This window comes from Aotus nancymaae, unplaced genomic scaffold (genome assembly GCF_030222135.1).
Source record: "Aotus nancymaae isolate 86718 unplaced genomic scaffold, 86718_ANA_hifiasm-v0.15.2.pri h1tg000036l, whole genome shotgun sequence".
Classification (NCBI taxonomy): Eukaryota; Metazoa; Chordata; class Mammalia; order Primates; family Aotidae; genus Aotus; species Aotus nancymaae.
In genome coordinates, this window is record NW_026988450.1 from 72,363,114 (window position 1) to 72,384,304 (window position 21,191).

Here is a 21,191-nt window from a genome sequence, read left to right on the forward strand (position 1 = left end):
GTCTCCTTGGGGTGGGGGTGTTGCTTAGGATTTTATTTTTAGTTTACACTTCAGATTCATAATCTAATTTTTCTTTTCACAATCCCATTCACATAAATCTGTTCTTTTTTTTGGAAACAGAAGATGCATAGTTTTAGAAAAATGAAGGATGTACCTGGCATTTCTACGAATAAGATGTTAAGTTTTATGCTGGGAGGGTCTGCCTTCTAGTCTCCTTGTACTACTTATGGTGCCTGCCATGGTGCTGGCATAGGGTAGAGGCTCAGATGCCACCATGTGTCAATTTAACAGGATTTTATTCCTTTGTTTGCTTCTCCAGATAGTCAAGGTGACACTGAAGCACCACAGGAGGAGCCTTCTCACCAGGAAGGACCAGGAGATTTGGTCCATAATGATGCTTCTATCTTTCCTATCCCCTCAGCTCCTCCAAAGAGAAGGTACAGTATTGATGCAGGTGGTCAACACACATTTGCTGAGCATCTCCTATGTGCGAAGCACCGCTGCAGGTGCTGGGAGAAGAGGGGGAGTAAGACATAGTCACTGTCTACAGGCAGGCAAGGTCTAAGGCAGGAAGACTGTGTCAGCTCAGTTTTCTCTATGGCAGTGCTGGCCTCTAGATACTGTTCAGCCTTCATCAGGCCAGGATCATGGTTCTACAAACTTTTGGTCCTAAATCTCCTGAGTGAAGGTGCTAATGTCACTCATAGTTCAGGAATGACAGCAGGAGCTGCCTCTTACCTGCTCTTTGATTCATCAAGGTGCTCATTATCTTAGCTTCTTGTCTGTTTCAAATGAGAAGGTAGTTCTTATGCTACCCAACAGAAAGTCAAAGCAAGCTGGCCTTCTGCATGTATTTTGCTGTATCAGTTAGCAATGATGTGTAACAAATAGCCCCCAAATCTGTGGCTTAATATAATAAGCATTTATTATTGCTCATGAATTAGCTGGAGAATTTTGCTGATCCCAAATAGTTGCAGATGCATCATTCATGTTTCTGTAGTCATTTGGCAGCTCTGCTGACTCACTTTAGTTTAGAAGTTGGCTGGTGGCTGCCTGGCCTAGTACTGCTTTAGCTGAGACCACTGGCTCTACTCTGCATGATACCAGATCCTCCAGCAGGCTAGTCTGAGCTTGTTCTCATGGTGGCAATGGCAGGGTTCTAAGAGAATGGAAGTACAGAAGGTCTCCTGAGGTGTAGGCTTGAAACTGGCAAAAATCACTTGTGCTGCATTCTATTGGCCAATACAAGTTACCAGGCCAGCCCATCTAAGAATAGGAAGAGACTAACAGTTACAGGGCAACAAGTTTGGATACAGAGAAGCCAATGACTGCGGCTAACAATGCTTCAGTCTACCATATTTGTTTATGTCAATTTCTTACTTGTGATCATTCCTCATGCCCTTCCCTTTCTTTTCCATTCAAAGTTGTTACTATCAATAAAGTAAATGAGTACTTCCTTATGTGGCTGATCCTAGTTGTTGTTTCTGGGTGTGGCAGGATCTCAGGGTGCATATATATGAGGCAGAGGGCAGTGGGAATTAGAGAAGGTGATAACTCATAAGTTGACACTTAAAAGAATGAAATGTGTACACGCCTACTCACTGCAATATCTCCTTCCTTCCTTTGTTGCACCCTGACAACCACCACCCCTCTACCCTAGCCCCTGAGGAGGGATTTCAATTATTTTTTAATACTCAAGACATTTCTTGCCGTTTATTTTTACCAGGGTGATAGCATCGAATGGAGGAAGGTAGGAGAAAGAGAAGTAAGGATAATAGCCTTTCTCTTTTTTCTTGGTCAGAACGTTCTCCAGCAATTGAAATTCTACCCATCCACCCATGCTCAATTCAAATCCAACCTCTGCAGTGAAATCTTTGTTGCATACCCTGGTCCTCAAAAATTTTTTCTCAACATCTCTTCTGTCATATTTTCTTTTCCCTATGACACATTTTACACGTGCCTACTAGTTCTTTTTTAATACACTTTTCTCTTCTCTTCCATGGATGGCAGATTGCTTGTAACTTCTTGAGGACCAGAAGATGAAGATGGCTTATTCATTTTTGTTTTTCCTCTGAGTCTAGCACTGGGCTTTCACATAATAAATAATCAGTACAAATTTACTACCTTGTTGATGGACCCATTAAATGATATTTACCCTTTCCTACATGCATTTTCTCTTTGAATCCTCAGAGTAACCCTATGTGGTAGGAATTCTTGTTTTTATTTCAGTTGAGGAAATTAAAACTAAGTCCAAAATTGGGGAGAATAAATATTCTAACTCAGATCAGTCTGACTCCAAAGCTCTGAGATTTTTACCAGCTTAATCTGTTCTCTATTAGACCAAATTATCAGCAGAAATGGGTTGAAGTCAAATGCAACATGGTATTGTTAGTAACCAAGAGGACAAAATGCATCAGGAACTCAAGCTCAGTTCATTTCCCACTGATGTCAGCTTCTTGACAACAGGGATTCTTTGTCTCTTCCTATTGTTATCAATCTCTAAACGCCCAGGTGTTGCCCATCTGTTTTCAATTACTTGTGACAGTCCAGAGATGAAATCCCCTGGAATGTGAAATCTCATGGAGATGGGATTTTTAGTCGTTCCTTTCAATTTTTTCCTTTACCAGTTCTTTCAAAAGCAGTCATGAAACTCTGAATTGTATCTGTTAGACATGACAAAGTAGTCCTGGGTATGGAATCAGGCAGGAGACTGGGAGTTCCTTATTTAGACCCAGCTCTGCCACTGATTTGTTGAGACATCTCAGTTTCTCATTTTGTTTAAAAATACTGATAATCATATAACAAGAGCTGACATTGATTCTTGCCAGGCACTGGGTTAAACTTTTGTATACATTATATCATTTTATATTCTAGCAATCATCTCAGAAGTGCTATTATAAGCTCCATTTTTAGAATGGAAAAACTCAGAGGTCAAGTCATTTGTCCACTTACACTTATCTCCCCCAGAGATGTAGAGAGAATATGTAATAATATTAAATGAAAGGACTTAGAAATACTTGGCAGAATATTATCATGGCTTATGGATATTCTTGCTTGATGAAACAAGTATATTAAATTTTCTTTTAATAGATCAAAACTGTTGACTAAGATCCATGATGGGGAGGTCAGATCCCAAAATTATCAAGTAAGTGACTGGTTCTTCCTGCCCAGCCTCCCTCAGTGCTTCCTGTGTGCATGGATGGCGATATCTGAAATGGTGTCCACACTGTCTTGTGCTGTAGATTGCCATAACCATCACTGAGGCTCGCCAGCTGGTAGGTGAGAACATTGACCCTGTTGTGACCATTGAGATCGGGGATGAGAAGAAGCAAAGCACAGTGAAGGAAGGAACCAACAGCCCATTTTATAATGAAGTAAGTCATGGAGGTCACCCACGGCCTTTGCAAATAACATTCTCTTCACCACCATTCTGCAGGATTCTTCAGTCAAATAGAAGAGCTGTGTCCCTCCCACCTCCCTCCCAGGCCCCCATTTAAGCCCACGGCAAACTTGCTGAGTCTCCTTACAAACACACCCTCCTAAAGCTTTTCACAAAAAAAGGTGATGGAAAGGAGAGGCAAGAAATTCCTCCAAATTTTAAATTCATTGCTACATTTTCAACATGTTTTCTTATTTCTTTTCAGCTGGTTTTCATCCATTATAAGCCCTGGGTTTATAGTCAGTAAATTGATTGAATGTTGGTTAGGAAGAAGATACACATTCTTTTTCCTGGCAGAGACATTGGAAACTTAATTATTGTTTTTGAAATAGGCCTACTGCCTTGGAAACTAAAAGTTACATTTTTCTAAGCTGTGTAGAAATCGTAAAGGAAAATCTCAGGTTTCTAAATATCATACATGCTAAATTCTCTTTTTAAAATGAAAACATTACATGATTTTAAAAAAATATATGGTAAAAGAGACAGAAAGTGGACCATGATATAGAGTAATGTGTTTCTCTCTGATCTTTGATTCCCAGTACCCTAGTCCTCTCCCTGGAAGCCTTCATTCTCACTAGGCATTTGTGTATCTTTTCAGAGATATTCCAAGCATGTACCAGAATACAAGGAAATATTGTACCCAAATGATAGCATTCTATACCTACTGTTCTGGACTCTTCACAAAACAATGTATCTTGAAAATAAATCCCTATGGGAGGTCCAGCTCATTCTCATTTTGCCTTTCTGGCTGAAGAGTTTTCCATTGCCTTGATAAGCCATAATTTACTAAACCAGTCAGTCTCTCATGAATAAATATGAAATGCTTTCAACCTTTTGCTTCTACTTATGATAGTATAACTGGGTCACAAGCTATATGCATTTAAAATTTCCATGTTGCCAATTGCCTTTCAAAGAGGTAACAAGCATTTGTTTTCCTGTAAGGACTTTGACACAGTGAATGATTTCAAAAAAAAAATGCAGTATACTCTTAATTCCTATTAAGTTAATGGGAATGGTAATTTAAAAAGAAGGCAGGGAGAGCATGGATAATGAAATCAACAGAAAATACCCAGATCTCATTGGAACTAATGACTCTTTTCCTCTTCATCATTTCTGCCTCAGAGCCTTTAACTATGAGTGAAATTTCAGTAGATTTTGCCTTCTTATTCTACTGTCTAATCCCAGAAGAGCTTTTGGCATAAATGTAATATGAGATAATATATGAAAATGCTTTAAAACTGCAAAGCTCCACAGATTTACTAATTACAATAATTATGCCTACAAGTCCTGGATCTAAATGACATTAAACTGGGCCCAAGTGTAATTGGCAGGAAATCAAGCAGAAACACAAACATTGAACTAAAACCCTTTGTTACAACCCTTGACCTAAATATTCAAGCCCAAAGTTCATCAGGTACTGAAGGAACCCATTAGTTGGGGCTGGGGAGCATTTCCCAGCTGAAAGAATGTGTGCTGGCCTGGAGGTCCTGGAAGACTATATTAGGCAGTGGAGTCTGAAACACATTGTAACCCAGCAGAAGGTAATAAATGGTGCAACTCATTTGTCCATCCAAAGGAAACCACAGCATCTGGTATATTCAGAGAATGGAGAATTTTGTGTAAGTGAATTTTCCACATAAATTTTGAACACTAGAACTCTGAAAAAGTTTAAGCATATATATGAGAAATTTCTTGAACTATTATATGTATTGTCCTGTCTTCTTAAACAGAAGACACTGACCATAATGGAATCTTTGGTTGATCTCTAAAAACCACCATTTTGAGGAGCTCTTACAGTGTATGATGACATCTATCAGTTTCCACATTTTGGTTTTTCTGTTTTGCCCTTTGAAAGCAGGCCATCAGCACTTGGTCAGTTCCTCCTTTCCTACTGTGACCATGTCCATCTGTAAGGGGCCATTCCTCCAAAAAAGAAAAAAGAAAAACAATTCAAGAAACAGCTTCCCAGGCCTGATCCCCTTCAGTTCCCAAAATGCACAAACCAGGACAAAACGCCACTTCAGTTTTCTGCGTCTTTTAATCATACAACCTTGAGTTTGGGAGGATCTTGACTCAAGAGTCAGATGGTGAAATATCCAGTACTTGAGCCCCTTGTGTGATAATGTCAAGAGAACTCAGGTTTGGTCCCAGGCCCAGCAATAACTAGCAATAGGAGCCCGGGTCGTCACTTTTAAATTCTTCAGTCTTCAGTCGTCTTATCTGTAAAACATGGGCTGGTCCAGATAATTTCCCCAACTCCAAAATTAAATCGTGTTCTTAATATTAAAAATCCCAATGTCTACAATTTATTTTTTTGTATTCTCTCTGTAGTAAATCCTGGTGACTTCACAGGGATGTGTTTGATACTGAAAAATCCTGGGAAAAGTAGATTTTAACCAAGTCCACCCCAATTTAAAACCATACTGAAATACTATTTTCACTAATAATTATTAACAAAAAAGTGAAAAGAACTAACAGTATCAAGGGTTGGTAAGATTATAAAGAGATGGCTATTTTCATATGCTGCCAGTAGGAATATAAAATGCCCATTTGGGAAAAAAATTATACTATCTATTCAAAAGTTACATGCACTTAATCTATGACCCAACAATTCCACTTCTCACGTTCATTTTAGAGGATTACTCAAATGTATCCTATGCAAGAATGTGATTGATGGCATTCTTTTCATTTGAGACCAGCTTGGGCAACATGGTGAGACCGTGTTTCTGCAAAAAAATATATATATAGCCAGGTGTGGTGGTATAGGTCTGTAGTCCCAGCTACTCAGGAGGCTGAGGTAGGAGGATTACTTGAGCCCTGGGAGTCTGCAGCTGCAGTGAGCCACAATCATGCCACTGTACTCCAACCTAGCCAACAGAACAGAACCCTGTCTCAAAAAACAAAAAAAAAGTGTGTATGGAGGGATTGACAATCAATTGATGATGTATATTCATGCAGCAGTTGGTTAGAATGACAAAGATCTAAACCCACTCCAAGAACAGGATTCTTGTGTGTAAGCGTGGGGTTGATGGCCAGAATGAACTTTTTGTTTTGCAGTACTTTGTCTTCGACTTCATTGGGCCCCAAGTGCATCTTTTTGACAAGATCATCAAAATCTCAGTAAGTATAGCATTGGTGGTGATTGTTGCAGAGAGGTGGGAGAGATTCTAGGTGTTGGGAACTCTCTGGGACAACTCAGCATGCTTAGAGGTGGATAGATTCTGATGGCAAGTGTGAGTCTGTGAGTTTGTAACCAACATGGAGAACTTGAAATCACCAGTATGGAAGAGTCTGGGAAGAAAAACCACCTTAAGAAAATCTATGCTTCTTGGAAGTGAGTGGTAAGCTACTGTAAAGCTATTATTGATTGAATCGTGTAGCTTACTAGTGTGGGAATGTGAAACATATGCTTCAAGTGGCATCTTAACGCGTTGCCAGTTTTAGTTGGTTTCTTTTAATCAAGCAAATGTTCATGTTTCTCTCTTGGGCTGACATCTTCACGAATGATCATTAATTACATCTCCTTGCCCTCCTAGTTGGGTAATGAATAAAGAAGTAGGAACAAGAATCAGGGAAAAAAATATCAGTGTCATCAATGGTAATGCTGGATCAGAGGATTTAGACTAAGTGGTGGCCATTGGGATTTTCAAAAGTTGCCTCTGAGTGTAGACCTCAGAAACTGCCCTTGGGGAAGTTGACTCAGCTGCACAGACCCTTCCTCAGCCCTGCCAGGGGACATGCAGAGACAATGCTTCCTGTTCTAAGGGCCCAGTCTGAGTTTGCCCACCACATGGAGGACAGGAATGGGAAGGGGAAGTGCCCATGTTGAAGCCAGACTGGTCCAAATGAGAGATAAGTCAGGCCAAACGGGATTGTTACAAACTTTGCACCATTCAGCAAAGGGACAGAGACCAGTGGATGACAGACTGCGTCTATCTTACCAGTCTGAGAGATCACTGCGGCTTCTCCCAAGGTGGGGAAGGAGAGCTGGAGAGTAAGTTTCTCTCTTCCAAACAGTTCTGAAAGGATGCAGTTCCTACTTCATATGTCAGCATAGGAAGTCTGGAGCATAAGGGAATGATTTCCTCTACAGTCATACCAGCTCTAATCAGAATTGTGAGGATGACAAACCTTGATTTGAAGATTTCCTTCCCTGTCTTTATCACTGACTCCATATAATATCTAAACAGATATATAAAATATGTTCCCTTTAACCACAGCTGACTGTCAGCAAAGTCCTGCATTATGGCTTAGGTAATAGTGGAATTATGACATTACCCTTCCCTGGAGACTTGAAGAATGTGACTCTTGAAGAATGAGAAGTCACCAAGAGCCAAACAGTCTTAAGGTTTGAATTTCAGGCATGATGACAAGTACAGGGGATATTTCAGGACCTGCGACAATGCCCAGGACTTTGTTCCATCACTCAGGCAGCCACCTGTTTGTGGAATCAGCTCCACAGGAGGCTTCTAAGGACTGTCTCATAAGCAGTTAATCGCTAGATTTTTATACTGTGCTATAGACTAGGGTCAGGATTGTTTGTGGGACATGTGGACTTTTAGACAAAGGATCGAAGCTACTATTGCCTATATCTGTTCCTCTAACGTGGAAGAAGAGATTTTGGTGGCCCTGAAAGACTCTTAGACAAAAGATTTTAAAATAAAATATTCCCTTGAGAGAAGAATGTTTAATACAACTTTTCTGTTAGTCCATGAACTGAAAGTCCATGTGCCCAGAATATATTGAACATGGGATAAGACGTGGGGGAGTGCTGTGAGCAGATGCTATTGGGACAGCCAGCCTGTAACACGCCCTGGTGGTGCCAAAGACAGTCTTCTTTTCATGGTGGCCAAGGCATGCAGGGCTCTCAGTACTCTGAATGTGAGACATCCCCAGAGTCTTGGTGATTCAACGCTTGACCACACCAGGGTTACCTGGTATTCAGCCACTGGATGGATGACTTTAAGAGGTGTCCTGTGTTATTTAAAGATTTGTTTGGGGCTCTTGCATTCAGTCTTGCCCACAGGGACTCTCAACCTGAGAAGAGAACTTGAGACTGGCTTCTGTTCTTCCTCAGGTCTTTGGGAAGACACATGAGCAGCTCCAAGCATGGTGGATTTTGGAGTGAGCATTGAGCCGGGTTGCCTGTACTTCACCTCGGTTCTCTGACACCTGTGGAAAGTCTAGGTTAGGGAGAAAGAGAGTGGATAGAGAAATGAGGAGGGCTGTCATTTCTTGAGGTCAACTGAATTTCTTTTTGCTTCAGCAAAAAGGAGCTGTTTAGAAGCTGCAGAAGCCTTCCATTCATCTGTCATTCAATTAGTCAATCATTCATTAATTCACTGAATGTTCCTTGAACATCTATTGTGAACAAGGCCATGTGATGGGTGAAAGGCAGGAAGAAACTGTCCTGAGTTAAGGAACTTATAGGATTTTATAGTTAGAAGGAAGCTCAGAGGATATCTCGTATAACTTCCAACTAGTGCAAGAATCCTTATCCACTTTCTCTACTACTTGGAGTTCTTGGGGCATAACTTGATTTTTTTCCTGTGATAGGGAGGTCAGTACCTCTAGGAAAGCTCATTCCATTGCTGGGAAGTTCTGACAGTTATAGACATTGTTCTTATATTGAGTGGAAATCTCTCATCCTGTTACTTGGGAACTGTAGAGGGGACCCTACTCTCTCCTGCATGACAGCATTTACATGGTTTAAAGACACTTCCGTTGCCATTGCCATTTTTCCACACCTGCCAGTTTTCCCTTTTACAGGTGAAAGGTTGAACTCCTTTCCTGGTTCTTCAGCAGTTTCTCATACGTTGTGGCTTCTCAACCTGGCCCCAGCTCTGCACCTTCCTTTAGAACTTCCTATCTTGAGAGCATTAGCACGAAAATGGGCTGCTGTAATCAAACCAGGTCCTCTGCTGGCTCTGATCAGACAGAATATTGAGGGTGATCACCTCCTTTGTTCTCACTGTTGTTCATGCCCAAAATGACTCAAGGCAATAGGTGATGAGTTCTCTAAGAAAGTTGTGAGCAAAGTTGTAGGAGTTTAGGGGAGAAAAGAAACACTTCCAGTTCGGGGGATCAGGGAGGTCTGCATGGCGGAGGTGACATGTGTTCTAGGTATTGAAAGATGGGAAAGTTTTGACAGGAAGAGATGAGCATTGAAGGGTGAGCTGTACTCAGGTTCATTTTGGTTAAAGGAACATGCAGGCACTGAGTTGTCAGGCATCCTTCTATGGAGGAATAGCTCAAATCCTGCTAAGAGCAAGAGGTGAAGGTGAGAGGCTTCTGGAGGTCCTTTACAGCCTTGTAATTTGATGGCCAGACTCCAGTGTGCTCCAGACAGGATCAAAGCTAGACAAGAGTCAAGGCCTCTTTTTTTTTTTTAATGTCATCTAAGCAAAAGTTCCATTTTCAAGAAAGTATCAATACATAGCTTTTGAAGAAAACAGTATTTTCCTTTTCTCATAACTTTCTATAGGGGGTATTAAATACTACTGTGGGAACAAAAGTCCTCTTAATCCTCAAGGAAATCTGCCATACTTTCTGCTCCATTTCTCCTTAGGTCTTTCACCACAAGCTGATAGGAAGCGTACTGATTGGCTCTTTCAAAGTAGATCTGGGGACCGTGTACAACCAGCCTGGTAAGAAAACATCACCTCCCCATCTTTCTCTTGTCTTTGGTTTACAGTACCTGGAGGTCATCCCATTCATTCACTTACCTTTGTAACTAGGAGGTCATCCCATTCATTCAGTAACACTGAGTACCAGTTATACAAACTTGAATGAAACGTGACTCTTGCCCTCAAATATTTTACAGTCTAGTGATAAAATTATTTTACATGTCTACTTCTGGGGAGTTTCTTTTTTTCTCTCACACAAATTCTGTCCAATTGAGATATGGACAGGAGAAGCAATAGAATATAGGAGCTAAGAATACAGACTCTGGAGTCAGATTGGCTGGGTTCAAATCCCACTCTATTTCCTACCTGTGCAACCTTGGGCCAATGACTTAACTTCTCTGGGCCTCAGTTTCCTCATCTGTAGAAATGAGGATAACATACTACTTTCTTCATAGGTTTGTTGGAGGATTGAGTAAGTTAATGTACACAAAGTTCTTAGTAAAGAGTCTCGCACATAATAATGACTACAGCATTTTGTATAAGGATTTGCTATAACTATTATTATCCCTGATTGTAGGAAAGAAAAACTCAGAGAAGCTAGGTAATTTATTCAAGGTCAAGAGCAAATAAGTAACAGAGACAGCACAGATCTTCTTATGAAAGGCCCCTTATCTTCAACAGGGACTCCAACTCCCATGACTGCAGGGGCCAGACAGTGAGCGTAGCTGCATGCAGCAGCCTGGGTGTGAGGCATAAAGAATGATGGAGTCTGTGGGAAAGGAGACGAGGGCTTGTGCTCCATATACAAGGACTGTGGATGCTCAGCGCCTTTGGTATTTTCTGTCATGTAGAAATGTGAAGCCAGTGGCCAGGCGCAGTGGCTCACGGCTGTAATCCCAGCACTTTGGGAGGCCAAGGCGGGCAGATCACTTGAGGTCAGGAGTTCGAGATCAGCTTGACCAATATGGTGAAACCCTGTCTCTACTAAAAATACAAAAAGTAGCTGGGCATAGTGGTGCATGCCTGTAGTCCCAGATACTTGGAAAGCTGAGGCAGGAGAATGGCTTGAACATGGGAGGAACAGGTTGCAGTGAACCAAGATCACGCCATTGCACTCCAGCCTGGGCATTGCAGCAAGACTCCATCTCAAAAAAAAAGAAATATGAAGTCAGTATTGCCAGAACTAACCATTTTTAAAGATAAGCTAGAAGCCTAGATTATGTAAGCCACCTTGGAAGTTTTGACTCACAGTGAGGCCAAACAAAAAGATCTAGGAGCCACATTTACGTCCCGTGGGTACATAATGTGCATGTGACTTCTACACTTCATTAATGTCCTCCTTCCCATCAAAGCTGGAACCTTGTCTCAGTGATTTCCACTAGATCAATGGCTTCCTAAGTATCTATGGTAAATTGGCGGAAAAGATGGAGAACTGGTGGGAAGCAAAGGGAGAGGAGGGAAAGGAAGAGGGAAGCAACATGAGGTTTGGAAATAACTGAGGTGTTTTACTACCCAGAGCAACAGAGTGAGGAGAGCCTGGGAGGTCTTGGCGCATGGGAGAGAAAGGAGTGGGGCTGCTGGGCCCATCTGTGAAGGATGAAGGGTGTGAGCTGTCGGGGTGCTTTCACAGGTCATCAGTTCTGTGACAAGTGGGCCCTGCTCACAGACCCTGGTGACATCAGGACGGGCACCAAGGGATACCTGAAATGTGACATCAGCGTGATGGGGAAAGGCGATGTCTTGAAGACCAACCCTAAAACTTCTGATGCCGAGGAGCAAATAGAAAAGTGAGACAAGTCCATTCAGGGCTGTGCATAGAAACGATATGTTCAATTTCAGTCTCGTTTTCTTCCTTGTCCGCTTTTCTTATGGGTACATGAGGACTGTGCTTGTTCTCAGCTTGGCCACCTGGGATTCTGCTCTATCAGAAGCCAAGATGTGTCTTATTAAGGTGTGACTCTCCTTCGGGAGGTCAGGTTCTAGGTCAAGAACTGTCTGTCTTCCTATAACCCATAATAGATAAGCTATTCCTAAGCTTATCTAATTTTTCTTAACGTAGCTGTATTTTCTTTGAAGGAATTATAATTTCAATCACCAGTTTGTGATGTGCAAAGACACCTCTTCTAAGGTTCAGAATGGGAGACAGTATTTATCCTGTCATCCTAGGACCTGAATGAGTTTGCATTCACTCTATTCATACCCTTCTCTGTCTTTACACTAGAAAGAAAACTTGTTTCAGCAATGAATCTTACTCTTCAGATTTTTCTCTCTGTCAGGATCGATCTGTCTTCCTCCAAATTTCTCTTGCCTTTTCTCTGTTTCTTCAATTGAGAGAGCATTTTCATTTGTTTTTGTCCTCACTAAGGAACCTTTTGATCCCCGATGGGTTCCCATCAGAGAGACCCTGGGCCAGATTCTATGTGAGACTCTACAAAGCAGAAGGTTTGCCCAAAATGAACTCGAGCATCATGGCAAACGTCACCAAGGCATTTGTGGGCGACAGTAAGGACCTGGTGGATCCCTTCGTGGAGGTGTCCTTTGCTGGGCAGACGGTGAGGAATCATTGTTACCAATACTGGCAGGCCTGGGCCAGGGCCCTGCTCTCTATCCAAGATATGTTTAATCAAATCAAATTAAATAAAAATTAGGAAGTGCCTTGAAAGCAAAAGCTTGTCACAAAAAGGCAGTGGGGCCAGGCATGGTGGCTCATGCCTGTAATCCCAGCACTTTGGGAGGCTGAGGCAGGTGAAGCACTTGAGGCCAGGAGCTCAAGACCAGCCTGGCCAACATGGCAAAACCCTGTCTCAACTAAAAACACAAAAAAATTAGCTGGGTATGGTGGTGTACGCCTGTAATCCTAGCTACTGGGTGGCTAAGGCATAAAAATTGCTTGACCTTGAGAGGCAGAGGCTGCAGCGAGGAGAGATTGTACCCCTGCACTCCAGCCTGGGCAAAAGAGCAAGACTCTGTCTTAAAAAAAAAGGTGGGGGGCAATGGGATGTGGCAGGGAAATAGCGGGGGGTTACCCACTCATTCTTCATTGGAGAAAATGGAAAGGAGCTATGGGTGGGTTGTGGTTTAGGATCCAGGCAGGCAGGCATCCTTCCTTACCCCCGGCTACTTCTCTGAGCTGTTTATTCAGTCCCCAGGTCCTGTAGAATTTCCACCCACCTCCTGACCAGTTCCACAATCTCCCCCAGGTAGTCCTTGTCCTACATAAGCCTGGACATTGCTCTTTCCTGCTCAGGAGCCACTGGAAGTGTCAAGACCTGGGTACGTGGTCAGATATTAACCCCAGTTGGCTGGATTTTGAAGCTTCAACTGACACACATGTTGTCTCTGCCATTAAAATACAGACCTACCCTGATTGTCTCCCCTTGGCAGGAGTGAACGCTGAAGTGTTTTTGACTTGGGCTGAGAGATCATATAAGATATCACCTCCATTTTATGACAAGGAAACTGAGGTCCAGACTGGAAAAATGATTCACATAAGGTCATACTTCTACAAAACATGAGCCTCATGGTCTAACTACATCCACTGCATTCCTGGGGATGCACAGAACTCCCGTTTATAATATGGGTGTTAGTTCCACCCCAACCCCAATATGCTGATTAGAACTTCCTGAGGGCAGGGCTGTGACTTGCCTTTGTCCCAGATGCCTGGCACAGTGTCCAGCACAGAGCAGGTCATCAGTCATGTTTGCTGAGTGTAACTGATTTTCATGGGTATCAGATGCAAGTTCATTATCTTTGACAACTCGCCTTGTGTTTCCAACTGACTTGAAGAGTTTTCTGTAGTTAGTCACTCCCTTCCATGACTCATGTCCTCCTGGGTGTGTTTTTAGGGGAGAACCACAGTGCAAAAGAACTGTGCTGATCCTGTGTGGCATGAACAGGTGATCTTCAAGGAAATGTTCCCTCCTTTGTGTCGGAGGGTGAAAATCCAGGTGTGGGATGAAGGCAGTATGAATGACGTAGCACTGGCAACCCATTTCATTGACCTGAAGAAAATCTCCAATGAACAGGATGGAGACAAAGGTAAAGTACCACCCATCTGACTTGAAAGTGTCTCAAAATAATTGCTTTAGAGCCCTTATCTTTAAAAGGCATGGGCGAGAACAGTGGTCCCCAGCCTTTTTGGCACCAGGGACCAGTTTTGTGAAAGACTGTTTTTCCATGGATGGGTGGGGGATGGTTTTGGAATGAAACTGTTCTACTTCAGATCATCAGGCATTAGGAGCCTCCTCATAAGGAGCATGCAACCTAGATCCCACGTATGTGCAGTTCACAATATGGTTTGCACTCCTATGAGACTCTGTTGGCACTGCTGATCTGACAGGTGGAGCTCAGGTGGTAATGCTCACTCACCAGCTGCTCACCTCTTGCTCTGCAGCCCAATTCATAACAGGACGGGTACTGACCCATGGCCCAGGGGATTTAGGTGACCCTGGGTTAGAGCACCTTCCATGTATTAGGCAATTTCCGTGCTAATGTAGGGTCTGTGGTTTGACTTGGTTCAGGGCAATGGATGAAGTCAGCCTCTGGGAGCCAGGAGGTTTGTTTCTGGTCCCAGGTCTTCCACAAACACTGCTATGTATCCTTGAAGAAGTCAGTCTTCCCATAATGGAAAAATGAAACATTTAGAGTAAGTCAGACATTGGTAAACTAAGATCCATGGGCCAAATATGGCCTACTACATATGTTAGTATGACCCACAAGATAAATAGTACCAACAAAAATTGTGTCTTCAACCCACTGATGGGCGCATGAGAGTGGAGGAATAACAGGGAGGTGCACTGACTGTGCACGCTGTGAGCCAAGGAGAGAGCTGAGAGCCCCCACTAATCTACCGAGCCAGCCAGGCAGAGGTCACATAAAAGAATTTCAACTCAGTACATGGTTCTTTATTTGCAAAACCCAAACTAGTAGATGATAATTCTCTAAAAAGCCCAACAAACCCTTCCTTCTTTAAATTCCTAGGCAACCTTCCTCTGTGCTACAAATTTACACAAATTGACATTTTTTTTGCATACATACATGTGTATCTACATATAATCACACACATATATGTACAAGAAAATATATACATGTATAATATAAATATTTCACATATCATCTGTATATGAAGTTAATATAACTTTTTAAATTTTTTCCTCGATTGTATTAAAGGTGTGTCAAGAGCAGAGAATAAGATTTACAAATTTTTATGTCCCTAACATACCATAGAGAGAACTGTATAAATAAATATCTTTGTCTAAATCTTTACATTATAGAAGTGTTTGCCACAAGATTGCTTTATGCAGAAAACACACTCAGCCCATCTACACAATTTCTCAACTAGATGTAAACATGTTTTATTTACAACCTTTTAGGAGCATCTTGATGGCATTCCAGAAGTGGTTTTAAATATCAGTGGTTTAAAATATAGACATCAGGACCATAAAATCTTTTCATCCTTTTTAATACAATGTTCTTACTTCTTTAAGTCTACTCACAGGAGGGCTAGAATCCAGTCTATGGGAGTAGGGGATAGGGAATGTGTAGGCATAAAACTATAGATAATAGTAAAATATACAGAAACATCTCACTGTCAACAGTGGGGGATCATTAAGCAGATTATGATATATTTGCTTTTTCATAATGGCCTATATTCTTAGCACTTCCTAAGGGCCTGTGTGAAGCACTCAACTGATAGTTTCTTTTCATTTTGATAGATGAGTCAGGTACTATTAGCATCTCCCTTTTAGATGTGAGAAAACTGAAGCACGGGAAAGTTAAAAAACTGCCCAAGGTCATATAACTTAAACATAACAGAGCTGAGATTAGAACTCAGGCCTCAGAGCCACCAGGCTGTACTGCCTGTCATCAAGATGTTGCCAGAGAGATGTTCCCATAGACACTGCATTTTCTCAGATACTATATATTAAGAAGGGAAAACACTTGTATCAGCAGTAAGTTCAAATCACCAGGTCTTTTCGATTCTATGTTCAGGACATATCTTGAAACATTTACTTATGTCAGTCTCCACTACCTTCGCCCTAGTTCAAGACGCTGATCTTCAGTTTTGATGACAAAGTGGTCCTCAAACCAGTTAGCACATATTCATTCTTCTAACCCTTCATGTAACAGCCACAGTGATCTTAAGAGATACGATTATGTCACATCTTTGCTTAAATCCCTTTAAAACATTTCCATAGTCTTTAGGATAAAGGCCAAAATTTTAATCAAGGCCCCGAGACCCACCTACCTCTCCAAACTCTCCCACACAGTTCATCTCTAGCTCCAAGCTCCTTTCTAACTGGCACATGCTGCTCCCTCTAGCCAGAACACACACTCTCTCTTCTCTGCCTGCCTAACTTCCCTCCGTGTTACATCAGCCTGTTAGTTGTTCTTGCAGCACAAAGTGTATTTCCACCATAGTCTTTGCACTGTAAATATTTATTTGTTTAATGTTAACACCTGCTTTGTTCTCCAACAGGCTCTGTTTAGCATCTAGCATGGTACCTGGCACATGTACCATGCTAGATGCTAAACATAGAGCCTATTGGAGAACACAGGGGAATCAATAAACATTTGATGAATAAATGAACAGAACAGAATGCAGATTGGCATTTATGGTATTAGTACAACTGTGAACAAGTGTAAACATGAATGCAAAAAAGACCAGAAGGAAATATAAAAAGACTAGAAGGCAAGATGGCAATCGTAGTTGTCTTTCAGTGATGGGATATCCTGTAAATATTTTCTTTTGTCTTTCTTGTATATTCTACGTTTTGAAATGAATTCGTGTAACTTTTATAAAGCAAAAACATAATAAACATAATGAGAGAACTAAAGCCTGGTGTCTCTCTAGGCTTTCTGCCTACCTTTGGGCCCGCCTGGATTAACCTGTATGGCTCACCCAGGAACCACAGTCTGATGGATGACTACCAGGAACTGAATGAAGGCTTTGGGGAAGGCGTGTCATTCAGGGGCAGAATCTTGGTAGAAATTGCTGTGGAAATCCTCTCAGGAGGGGCACAGGAATCTAAATTTTCCAAAGCCCTGAAGGAGTTCAAGTTGCCTTCCAAGGACAAAGACTCCAAATCTTCCAAAGGTAAAGACAAGGCTGACAAAACTGATGATGGAAAATCCCAACAGGCTTCGAACAAAACGAACTCAACCGAGGTGGAGGTGGAACCCTTCGATGTCCCCCCAGAGGTAGGTCTGGGCACTGTTTTATGGTACTTTACCAGTGAGGTGAACCAGAGCAGTGACTGCCCCTGCCACAGGTTCCTGAAGGTGTTGCTGGCATATGTCTTATTCCCCCTGAAAAATTGGTGTTGGCCCAGCCCTGTGTTCTGAGGCTGATCCTCTGCCCGCTTTTGCATACTTCACAGACATCTGCCTGTGATACATTCCTTCGAACCCCCTACTCCCCCAAATATAATTCCCATGGAAACCCAAGTAAGGAGAAATAAAAGTGCTGTGCAGGAGTTGGTGGGAGTGGGTGGTTCGGGATTGATTAAACTCTATCTGTGGCCTAATTTTGTTTAGTTGTGTTAGCTTAGAGTAAGCTCTGGATGGGAGAGAATTTTGGATGCGGAATGAAGAGGAGTAAGAGTAGGTGACAAGCTGGGGTATAAGAAATTGAGAAACCTACTCCCCTATCCCAAAGCTGTGGGGGAAATCACAACTTTAGGGAATGCTTATTACTCCCCATGAAGCATCCGAGCACTTTCCCAGCCCAGTTCTGTCTTATGGGAAAGAGATCTGAGACTCTAAGAGGAATACGAATGGTGAATATTCTCTCTACTGTTTAGTTTATCAATGGTAACTTGCAGTTAAGCAAATGAAAGAGCTTCACGTTTTGTCAGTAGTGAAGGTAGGTAGATTCCAGCTCCCAGCTTGGCTAATTCTGCCTCTGAAAGTGTTCTTCTCAGGTCAACTAGGCAATAATTTTGGGTAGGGAAGGGAGGTGATGATCAAAATCCTAGAGCTGTACATTTCTAGGAGAGGCTGGACAGTCCAAAGAAGTATAGCAGCAGGTCACCTTAGCCTTGGAAGAGGCATTTGTTGTTGTTGCTGGGAATCTAATAAATCTTAAGAAACCGTGTAGGGGAGTGGTTGGAGTACAGGGCTGGAAATCTCGCAGTGGGGCAGTGGCGAGGGAGAGGGCTTGTAGTTAATGGCTTCGATACTAACACCTCTCTGTGTTTTAGTTTACCCATCAACAAAGTGAGACAGTTAATAGTTACCCTGCCATAGGCATCTTCTGGGGGTTAAATGAGGAAATGCATGTAAAATGGTTAGCAGAGTTCTTGGCACATACATAGGAAGCAGGCAATGCATTTTTCTTGCTGTCGTCAGTGTCGCTATGGTTTTCTCCCACCACCAGGGAGCAGCTATTCAGAGCTTTCCAATCTGTGACTTTGGAAATTTTGTGGACCTCCCTAGTTCTCTTCTCTGAACTCATATACTGTATTGGGAAATATTATCTGAAAACGTGGGTGTCAGTTTGTTGTGGTTAGAACTCATATTATCTATATGGGATTGTGTGTAGGGGTGTTTCTTGAGAATATGTGCCAGCTTTGGAGACTTAACTTGGAACTTCACCAGAAGTTGCAGGTGGCTTAGTAGCTACCTATGTTGATATCTCCATCTACCCCTGTGGTCATCTTTCCTGCTGTGGGTTGAAGCTGTCTATTCTTTTCTAAACAAGGATTGCCAAGTAGAAAGAGGCTAGAACAATATTTTCTTGCAAATAGAAACAATTTGACCTCCTCTTTTCCTGATTGAATACCCTTTATTTATTTTTTCTTGCCTAATTGCTCTGGCTAGAACTTCCAATACTATATTGAATAGGAGTGGTGACAGAGAGAGGGCATCCTTGTCTAGTGCCGGATTTCAAAGGGAATGCTTCCAGTTTTTGCCCATTCAGTATGATATTGGCTGTAGGTTTGTCATAAATAGCTTCTATTATTTTGAGATATGTTCCTTTGATACCTAGTTTATTGAAAGTTTTTAGCATAAAGGGCTGTTGAATTTTGTCAAAGGCCTTCTCTGCAGCTATTGAGATAATCATGTGGTTTTTGTCTTTGGTTCTGTTTATGTGGTGGATTATGTTTATAGACTTGCATATGTTGAACCAGCCTTGTATCCCCGGAATGAAGCCTGCTTGATCATGATGGATAAGCTTTTTGATGTGCTGTTGTAATCGGTTTGCCAGTATTTTATTGAAGATTTTTGCTTCTACGTTCATCATGGATATTGGCCCAAATTTTCTTTTTTTGTTGAGTCTTTACCGGGTTTTGGTATCAGGATGATGTTGGTCTCATAAAATGATTTGGGAAGGATTCCCTCTTTTTGTATTGCTTGGAATAGATTCAGAAGGAATGGTACCAGCTCCTCTTTGTATGTCTCATAGAATTCAGCTGTGATGTGAACCCATCTGGACCTGGACTTCTTTTGGTGGTAGGCTATTAATTGCTGCCTCAACTTCAGCCCTTGTTATTGGTCTGTTCAAGGTTTCAACTTCTTCCTGGTTTAGGCTTGGGAGGGTGTAAATGTCCAGGAATTTATCCATTTCCTCCAGGTTTACTGGTTTACGTACATAGAGTCGTTTGTAGTAATCTCTGTAGTTTGTATTTCTGTGGAGTCAGTGGTGATATCCCCTTTATCATTCTTTATTGCATCTATTTGATTCTTCTCCCTTTTCTTTTTTATTAATTTGGCTAGCGGTCTATTTTGTTGATCTTTTCAAAAAACCAGCTCCTGAATTTATTGATTTTTTTTTGAAGGATTTTTTTGTGTATGTCTCTGTCTCCTCAGTTCTCTGTTATTTTTTGTCTTCTGCTAGCTTTTGAGTTTTTTTGATCTTGCTCCTCTAGCTCTTTCAATTTTGATGATAGGCTGTCAATTTTAGATCTTTCCTCGCTTCTCTGGTGGGCATTTATTACTACAAATTTCCCTCTAGACACTGCTTTAAATGTGTCCCAGAGATTCTGGTACATTGTGTGTTTGTTCTCATTGGTTGCAGCAAACCACATTGCCATGTGTGTACCTATGCAACAATCCTGCATGATCTGCACATGTACCCCAGAACCTAAAGTACAATAAAAAAGAAAAATATTTTCTTTATCCAAGTCAAAATATCTTTAAGATATTTTACTGAAGACACTTGAAGTAGATTCAATCAGAAAGGAAGAGAGGTTGGGAACTTACATGGGGTAGAAAGTACATTTGTCTACAGGCTATGGGGGTGTATCTTGGCTGTTATGCAGTAGGTAATAGGAGAGAGGTAAAATTCATGCACTATATAACCCTTATTTCCCCTCCCCCCTCTCTTCATCTTGGCTTCTTATTTGTGGCCAGTATCTTGTTGGGTTTGTTAGTTATCTATGGCTGCATAACAACATATCTCAAAACTTGGCAGCTTAAAACAACAAAGATTTATTTTCTCTGTAGATGAGGAATTTGGGAATAGCATAGCTCAGTGGTTCTGCCTCAGGATCTCTCATGATGTTTCCATCAAGGTGTTGGCAGGGGCCATCATCATCTGAAGCTTTGACTGTGGCTGGAGAATCCACTATGAAGATGGCTCCTTCAAATGGCAGGAGGCTGTGATTCTTGTTGGCTTTGGCAGGAGGCCTCATCCTCATTCTGTAGATTCTCCTACTGACTGCTTGAGGATCCTGTGACATGGCAGCTGGCCTTCCCCCAGAGCAGGTGATTCAAGAGGGAGCAAGGCTGAAACTGTCTTTCATGACCTGGCCACAGAAGTCGCACAGTGACATGTCTGCTATGTTCTTTTTGTTAGAAGTGAATCATTTGGTTCAGCCCATCCTCAAAGAGAGGAGAATTAGGCTTTACTTTTTGAGGGGAAGATTAGCAAATAACTTGTGGATGTATTTTAAAGCCACCACACTGGACTTGAACCTTCCTCACACCTCAACAGCTCAGGGCTCACCCTCGTCAACATGATGATGCCCTTTCTTGCAGCATCGTTGTTTTCAGCTGTTCCTCAAGCTCCAGTCTCCCCAGCTGTAGCCACACCTTTATTGCCCATCTGGACAGTCTGGAGAGACCCATGATGCTGGCTTTGTCAACTCACTCTTATTATCACCCTCAAAGCTTATCTCCCCTGT

At 41.9% G+C, this 21,191-nt stretch overlaps 1 protein-coding gene across 4 annotated transcripts in view; it reads left to right on the forward strand.

Annotated features, from left to right (window-relative positions):
• Window positions 1-21,191, forward strand: part of FER1L6 (fer-1 like family member 6) — a 270,864-nt gene that overhangs the window by 112,340 nt on the left and 137,333 nt on the right. For all 4 annotated transcript variants that reach the window (XR_010345619.1, XM_064384567.1, XM_064384568.1 and 1 more), the window contains 9 exons: window positions 320-437; window positions 3,091-3,145; window positions 3,243-3,374; window positions 6,497-6,559; window positions 10,008-10,086; window positions 11,696-11,852; window positions 12,431-12,617; window positions 13,911-14,103; window positions 16,919-17,265. Coding sequence is in view for 3 of the 4 variants with exons in the window: in XM_064384567.1 (XP_064240637.1) it covers window positions 320-437; window positions 3,091-3,145; window positions 3,243-3,374; window positions 6,497-6,559; window positions 10,008-10,086; window positions 11,696-11,852; window positions 12,431-12,617; window positions 13,911-14,103; window positions 16,919-17,265 (1,331 nt within the window). In the remaining variant the exon portion in view is untranslated. The remainder of the gene's footprint in view (window positions 1-319; window positions 438-3,090; window positions 3,146-3,242; window positions 3,375-6,496; window positions 6,560-10,007; window positions 10,087-11,695; window positions 11,853-12,430; window positions 12,618-13,910; window positions 14,104-16,918; window positions 17,266-21,191) is intronic.